At 43.8% G+C, this 7,826-nt stretch overlaps 2 protein-coding genes across 2 annotated transcripts in view; both read left to right on the forward strand.

Moving 5' to 3' along the window:
• The window catches only part of T265_08626 (hypothetical protein), a gene marked incomplete at both ends in the record, with an annotated part of 10,666 nt that extends 8,242 nt beyond the window's left edge, over positions 1-2,424 (forward strand). Inside the window, 2 exons of the mRNA XM_009174488.1 lie at positions 913-1,038; positions 2,073-2,424. Of these exons, the coding sequence (XP_009172752.1) occupies positions 913-1,038; positions 2,073-2,424 (478 nt within the window). The remainder of the gene's footprint in view (positions 1-912; positions 1,039-2,072) is intronic.
• Positions 2,425-2,458: 34 nt separating this feature from the next.
• Positions 2,459-7,697, forward strand: T265_08627 (hypothetical protein; the record flags this gene model as incomplete). The annotated part of the gene is made up of 5 exons (XM_009174489.1): positions 2,459-2,531; positions 3,465-3,603; positions 5,047-5,349; positions 7,151-7,369; positions 7,460-7,697. The coding sequence occupies 5 exons, from the start codon at positions 2,459-2,461 to the stop codon at positions 7,695-7,697; spliced, it is 972 nt and encodes a 323-aa protein (XP_009172753.1).
• Between the last annotated feature and the right edge of the window lie 129 nt (positions 7,698-7,826).

The raw sequence follows: 7,826 nt of genomic DNA on the forward strand, positions 1-7,826 counted from the left end.
AGGTGGCCTGGGAATCAGCACAACCACTAGTGCAATAATGGAAGTCACTAATGCCTCAAGATTGCATGCAGTGACCTCTGGTTTAGCCAAAATCGCTGCATCAGTTTCATCAGCCACGTTTCTTAACCTCATCTTGGGACCAAAGGTGATGAAAATCGAACACTCGGCACGTTGTATACACACGTGTCCGAAATCTTGGTACTGATGAATTCCTTTTGTTCGCCTTTTCTTCGTTTTTTTATTGAAGAGGTGGTCTTCTGACTCAAAACAAAAGGCTCGGTGGCTATTCAAATTTTGTAGATTCTTGTCAGTTTTAGACAACATTACCGGTTACTCTTCAAAATAAGCTAGCTATTATTGAAGTAGACTAGAAAGTCAGACGTATAGCTGCATAAAACTCGTATATTCTATACATTTGCCGAAGTTAATTACTGGAGTGTTTTGTAATTCGGATTGGTAGCACACCCTTGACTCATAGGACCTACGTTCGGTGCTCTTTTGCAATTGCGGATCACTAAAGATGGCAACGTATTTCTTACTGGTATTCCAACCATTTCAGACGACAAAAGTCAATTAGCGGGTTTGGTTCTGCTTCTATGGTTGAATACCGTCCGCGGCGCAGTAAATGACGTAGGCCGTCCGTCTTCCCTGAAACTGACCTAAAAACTTATCTATCTTGTTTGACAACAAACCTGTTTTTTCTTAACTCTGTGCCACTTAAAGGGTGGTTAAATTCTATCTAACATGCCTTCTAAGCAGCGTTCATAGTGTCAGCATGTAAAGTTCCTTTACTCATCAGTAATCCCAGTCATCCACCGTGAACACAAATGCTGCAATGACACTCAAGGAAACAAACTGGAAAACACTTGTGCCCGACTGATTCTTGCTACGCTATGTTCTATCACCTGATAGTAATGACAATCCGGAACTGGCAACTGGACATATGACATTCGGCGGTCTGTGTCGTGATTGCCACAAAACCGAATTCTCGGACTTTCGTGCGACTACGCCCGAAAGGTGGTGCATTACTTTCGAAAGGTGAGCCAAGGGGTCTATATATTACACAATGCTTTTCCTATTTGTATATGAAAAGTTGACTTCGAATAAGAATAACCAGTCTTGCAAGTCTCATCAGAGTGACTGCTTATCATACCAGATGCTGCAAAAAATATCACTGTCTTTGTCTTTCGAAGTAAAATCGGCTTCCATAACAGCTCGGTCACTAGGTTCTAGCCAACCATTGCAAACACTCTAACTGCGCAAGCTTACAAAAGCTGGCTACATTTCAATGTGAACAAATGTGAAGTAAGCTCTATCTCTGTCGGATCGTATTAGAAAGTATTAAACTAACGAACTCAATCAACTCTACTCTGCGAATCTCGAAGACAATAACTTCGAGACGGTCTTTTCCTGATAAATTTTTAATGCCATACGTTCAGGTGGGGTACCTTCATCACTGAATTTATAGTGGATTAAAAACAGTTTTAAATGGGTAATGACCAGCACTCAAAAACTACTTAACATCCTTAGAAATGATCAGAAATGATCCAATGAAGTCTGTCTAGTCTAGCCGAAGAGCAGTATCGCTAGCGTAGCTACCGTAGTGCCTCTACTCAAAAACTCCTGCTTTGAGAAGGCCATTAGGTAACCCTTCATAATGGTTAGTAAACTTAGCTTATTTATGACTACCAATTCTCATTACAGAACAGACTACTCATAAGGCTGCCGAAAATTCTTTAAACATTCACGCTATTCTTTGTGCTCGTCAGACGGGCGCAGTCTTCGGGTTTCTATAACTTTATGTTCTACTTGAATCCCATCTTATACGCAAGTAACGAAACCCCTTTCACCTGCAAATCAGGTTTCTACTAACCAGCCATCTAAACGAAACTTGTTCATAGATTTCTTCAACTGAATGTTTTGGTATTTTCCCTTAGCAGAGTACAATACCCAAGAATGGTAAGACCGATAGGGGCTTTCGATGAGTTTGTGCCACAATAAAGGCAATGGGTTCTGTATCAAGCTACAGTGTGGGCTGTTTTGTCGTATGGCTGTGAGACTTGGCCTATTAGAGCAGCGGAACTGAGACGTCTTCAGGTGTTCGACAATCGTTGTCATGGAACCATAGGTCGTGTGGGTTGGTGTTGGCGTACCCGTAACGAGGCAATCAGAAAGCGCATTTTGAGTTGTGCGACGGGTACTTCCATTGAAGAATGTATCCAGCACCAAAACTTGCGTTGGTTGGGGCGTGCTGCGCATGCCGAACCATCGTTAACCGATAAAAGTGCTGTTTTCCGTGCCCAGCTCAGAGTGGCGGAAGCAAAGAGGCAGCCAACCCTTGACCTGGAAGAGAAGTATGAAGGAGATTACGAAATGTTTGGGTGCTGTCGGTGCTACTCACTTTCTAGGATGGGGACCACGTGATCCCCACTGCACCTGGTTGGAGACACTACAAGCTATGGCTGCCAACCGAAATGAGTGGCGTTCTGGTTGTCATTTCCAGTTGCCTGAGTGGGTGTCTGGTGGTGCACGTACTTCGGAATAATTGGAGTGAACTAACACTGGGTCCCTTCCCCGTCCACCTTAATTATTTCCTTCACAAAAAGGTTTTCAATCAAATCATGGCTGTACGGCAGCGAAGCATTAGTGTACTGATAACATGCTGTCGATGATGATGACGATGATGAAAGGATTCTGTCCAGAAAGCATACTGCTACTTTTCAAATAATGGGGCAAATGAAGCATAGAACAGCCTTCATGTAGCAAATTCAGTCGAATAATATCATAGGCGGTAATCTCAAGTGGGTCTCTGGCAAATGAAGTAATTTGTACGTAAATAAGTTTTGAAAATGAGCAGGTTCCGCTACGAATTTCTTTTTTAAATTGGCAGATGAATAATTTTCTCATTTTTCCTGCTTTATGTTAATACTCTACTTTAAGTGAGACAGTCCAGCAAACTGCTTTGCCCTTCCCCTGGCAGCTTTATTTTTCCGCTTCATCAAACCATACCGGATGAACTCATTGTCAGATCAACGTAACCGGGTCGCACAGGACATCTAATACAAAATTTGATGCACATTGTATGAATAAAAATGACCTTGATAAGGGTGTTGTAACAAATATGTACGCCGAAACTGGCATCCAATAATGTCACATAAACTGAAGAAATAGTTCGGAGAATGCAGCGTACAAGATCATGCATGCTACCCGCAAGGTATTCATGGTGCTAAGCGAGCAAACGTAGTTAGTAGCCCCACACATTTGCGATAAACGGTGAGGACGGGCGACCGGGGGGACCTGCAACTAACCTTGATAGATTAATCTGCTGGGCCCTTAGCCGGATAAAACACCGCCTATATGTTTATTTGTTGGGCGAGTTGGCCCAATTGGTTAGAGCGCGAATTTACTGACCGAAAGGTCCGTGGTTCGAATCCGACCTCCGCCACTCGACTTCCACTGTCTAGGCTTGGGCAACTTGGCAGTATCCCAGCCCTCGTGCTTCCTTCGGGTAGCATGGCAGCTAGGCAACGGAAGGGTGCTACAGCTGAACGCCATTTCACCGAGCTTGTCAGTTGAATCGCATGCGTTTCATCACCAGCTGAGGTAATATCGTCAGTGCGGGTTTGGGTGGATTGATAAACAAGCAAGACGATAAACGAGCAACACGTCCCAGCTACTTATACTCCGCAACATTGCCAATTAGCCAAATGCTTCTTGAGTGAGATCCCCAGATCCTAGGTTCGTATGCCTCATAATTGTCAGGTGCTTCTATGAGGGTCGGCAGGATTTTTGAAGGTACCACTTCAATGCTTCGAAGCATACAAATTTCCTGACAAATTTCAATGAATGGGCTGTACAGAGAAATCAGTTTTCGTGAGAATTTTGCTAATGTCTATATTAAACTAAAAACAGCACAAAATTCTGCTAGTCAGTTGGCATTTAGAAGTCGTAATTTGCCAATTAATCGCTGTGGGGATCAGGACTGTTGATTCCTACTGTTATGAGTATGCGAAAAATTGTCAGATGAGTGGGGCTTTATGTGACTGACCTTGCTGAAATGTCTACATGGATTAGAACTGGAAAGCGTGGCAAGATGCCCGAGACTATTGATTGGCGTACTGGAATGCCGGAGATAGAGATAAACGTGTAAGACTGACGTGATGCGAACAGTGGATAAGGGCAGATTTGATCTCTTACTCTGGTAACAATGATCCACCAAAAAATGCATGATTTCGATAAAACCTTCGGAGCTCTAAATATGGCCATCAGTAGATGAGTAGTCCATCTGAGAACACAGCAAGAGATGATTACAACAAACTACATGGTTCACAGTTCACTGGAAACTGTTTCGAACGATTTCTTGCTAATTGGGTAGTTGATTCTGTTCAGTTGCCTTGATACCGAACACATTTTGGATATGAAATCGAAACCCACCTGTAAACAGATCCACTCTTTGGGCGTGTGAATGCGATGTTTGTTCGATTGCACTGCGGTGACGCGGATTCTAGGTGGCTTGAAGATAACGGTTTGAATTGATAACAATACACACGGAACAATAATGGACACACAGGCACGTCCCACGTAAGTGTCATGGTTACGCGTGTTTCAAAAGTACCCATCACCTCGCTGCTCTTAAGTGGTATAATTTTACAAGTCCACCGCGAAGGATATGCAGTCTGGATGGTTTATGCTCCACATTAGTATATGTCTAGTACTGCCTGTGAAAGTCAAAAGCCCTTGGTCATATCGAAACCATTAGTGTATAGGGAGGAAAGAGCAATAATTGGTCTGATTTTCCGAAAAATTACGTAGTGAGGCACTAGCAGGTGATAGTAAGGTCCATACTTTTGGCCAAAAATAGCAAAAGCTTCCGTTATTACATACACTTCGACTTAATACTGGCCGAAAATCGTTAGACGACTCTCTTCTGATTGCTTGTTCACGGTGCTGACTTTGCCACTGTTCTCATAAACATTGTTGTCGTTTACGAGAAGCCCGTCCTATTTTTTGTGTGCCTCATTTTACAGTTGTCCCTTTTCCATTTAGTCTTCGACTTGGGGTTAAAATGCTTCACAGAGGAAGTATGACCGCATGTATGGACATTCGGCACGCGTTTATTCGTGGGCCGAACCAACTGACTGATGCAATTAATCAACAACTACTTGGAGGGCAATATGTCAATGGAGTATACCAAGTACCATGCAGTAAGCGTGATTCTTATCCACCGGTTACTTTCGTGGCTGGACGATACAGACTCACGTTGACATGGAAACAATATATCATAATGGTGAGTGCGAAGATTGCCAAAACAGTCGAATCCAGCGGCTGGCACTACGATTCAAAACAATTGTGAAGAAGCTACTCATGTTATACCGTGCATTTCGGTGCTACTTGAAGCATATCCCGTATACAGTAATCGCCCGACGTTGGTTAGCCGGAGGACTCTTCTTAAGTTCCTGAGTGATGAAAGTCCAAGAGCCTAGCATATCAAGACTGAGGCTTGTAGATAAACATTAGTCAAACGTAGAAGCTTATGCCTCAGTTTTTAAGATGTACGTTAAAGGTGATGGCTGCCGGGTGGTCGAAATTTTATTCTAGAAGCCACTGTGATATACTTATTCAAGTTTATTTTTACATAAGCTTGTATTCAGTCCTGATCAGTTGCCTGTAGGAAACTTCGCAGATTGATTGCCATGTGGCTTACGGGTTCGACAAACCCCTACAGTATGGAACACGAAAAAGGCAAGTATACATTCTTTTTTTGTCTTGCGTGTTTCGCTGTACCAAGACTGGAGGAACAGTCCTGACACAAAAAGAGCTATATTCGGAAGCTAATCTCGGATCAGTGTGAGCTATCGGAATGGATTTTGTGTTTGAATTATCCCAAAGACCGGTCCAGCTTTCCATGATTCTGTGCTTTTCACCGTGCTGTTGAAGTTATTGCATATGGACCTATAAATCTGATTTCACTAGGACCCGGTAGTCCTTCGGTTTGAAAACGGGTTTCTTAGGATGCGACATGGACCCACTACGACACGGCTGGCGCAATTTCGCCACGAGGAAAACGTTGGTCCTTGTTCATCAGTTGGTGTGACCGAAATGGAGTATGAACTGGAGTACGAAACTTTGCTGTCTCAAGTTCGAACGTAGAGGCAAGAGAAACGCGCTCTAGCAAACTTCAAGCAGAACGAGGTTGAAGGGAGATAAAGTAAAGCCTTTCCTGCTGCGTTGATGCCTTGATATTGTTAAACGAAGGCTAGAAATGCATTCCCGAATAAAACTGTGTAATACAAGCAAAGTCAGTCATACGAAATTCTCCATGTTGTTTCATGGTTCTATCCATAAGATGCTGTTGAGTATGCTACATTTGAAGTAGTAAAAATAGTGGCACCGGGAATCCATGTGCTATTTCCACCCAACATTAGGAGTGCTAAATTGGGAATGTGTTACAGAACAGAATTAGAGGCGCCACTTCCCCACAGTTTTAAGTGGCCCCATTTCCACAGACTCATCATTTAATATGAAAAACACAGCCGCTACTCTCTAGGTCGTGAATGACCTGTCAAGACCCTTATTCCCTAGCAGTCCTCTTTCCTAAAGGCGGAATCGGACCTTGTTCAGCGATCTGATTCATGACGTTGTTTAAAAGTTTCAACAAGATCACTCTCACAGATCAGGTTCGCCTGTTCCAGCCCTACAGCTATCTAACGACGAAAAGTGGGTTCGAGCAGTGCTAACCACACCGTCCATTTATTCTCAACTTTTTGATGAGAAGCAAGCTAACTAGTGAAATGTATGTGTGTGCTGTGTGCAGCCGCCCCAGAAATAAAACTACTACCTTATTTTCTTCCTCCTTAGGCCAGACCGGCCCCGCGCAGTCCTGCTGTGTGCAGCCGCCCCAGAAATAAGACAGTACTACCTTATTTTCTTCGTCCTTAGGCCAGACCGGCCCCGCGCAGTCAAGTGGCTCAGACTGTTTGGTCATTGGCTCAGGGAAGGGTCTTCGAGAAAGCCTTAATAACCGCTGCCCCGTTCTTCGACTTGGACAACCGGGAAGTATCATTAGCTCAGCAGCTCATCGGCCTCCCTCCATACCCCTCCCAAACCATCGCATGATAGAGTACGGTCAAGCCATTTTCCAATTCTCTAGCTATTTTTCACTGTCTGAACGATCACCCAAGACATCAAACCGAAATAATCACCGACTAAACTCAAACGGTACGGCCCACGTTGCAGCATTCAGTGTCTGCACTCTGTGTCAAATCAGGAAAAAGGCATCTCTCGTCGAAACCTTGTTTTCCTTATCTGTCGATGCCTGTTGTATCTTGGAAACACGAATACAAGACTTAACTTTGGTCGTGCATCTCAGGTCACTTAAGATAAGATCAAAGTTTTTCCCGAGGTTCTGATGCTCATTACGCAATGACTCGTGAAACCTACGTGGTGGAGTAGCACTCAGCCACAGGGATGAAAGTGCTGTACTGGATTGGATCCCAGTAACCAGTCATCCTTGCGGTTTGCGGTTGTCTGGTTCAAGTAAGATTGATGAAAGATGTAACGGTAAACCATGTTTGTCCGTTGAATTAGCATACCTTCCAGCAGACTGCAGTTCTGAGACTGGGAAGGGCGTGTGTTTTCGAGATCTCAAGACTGTTCCGGTCAACAAGAATGACGGATATAACAATTTTGTCGGATAATATGAATGCTCAAGTTAAACGACTATGTTCGGAAGAAGCACAGTTAGGTTGTGGATTTGAAGTCGGTCCCCAGCGCATGGATAATGGGGAGAGACTGTCTGATAATCGGGGACTGCGCCTACCTGATGA

Source organism: Opisthorchis viverrini, assembly GCF_000715545.1.
Source record: "Opisthorchis viverrini unplaced genomic scaffold opera_v5_230, whole genome shotgun sequence".
In the NCBI taxonomy this organism is placed as follows: Eukaryota; Metazoa; Platyhelminthes; class Trematoda; order Opisthorchiida; family Opisthorchiidae; genus Opisthorchis; species Opisthorchis viverrini.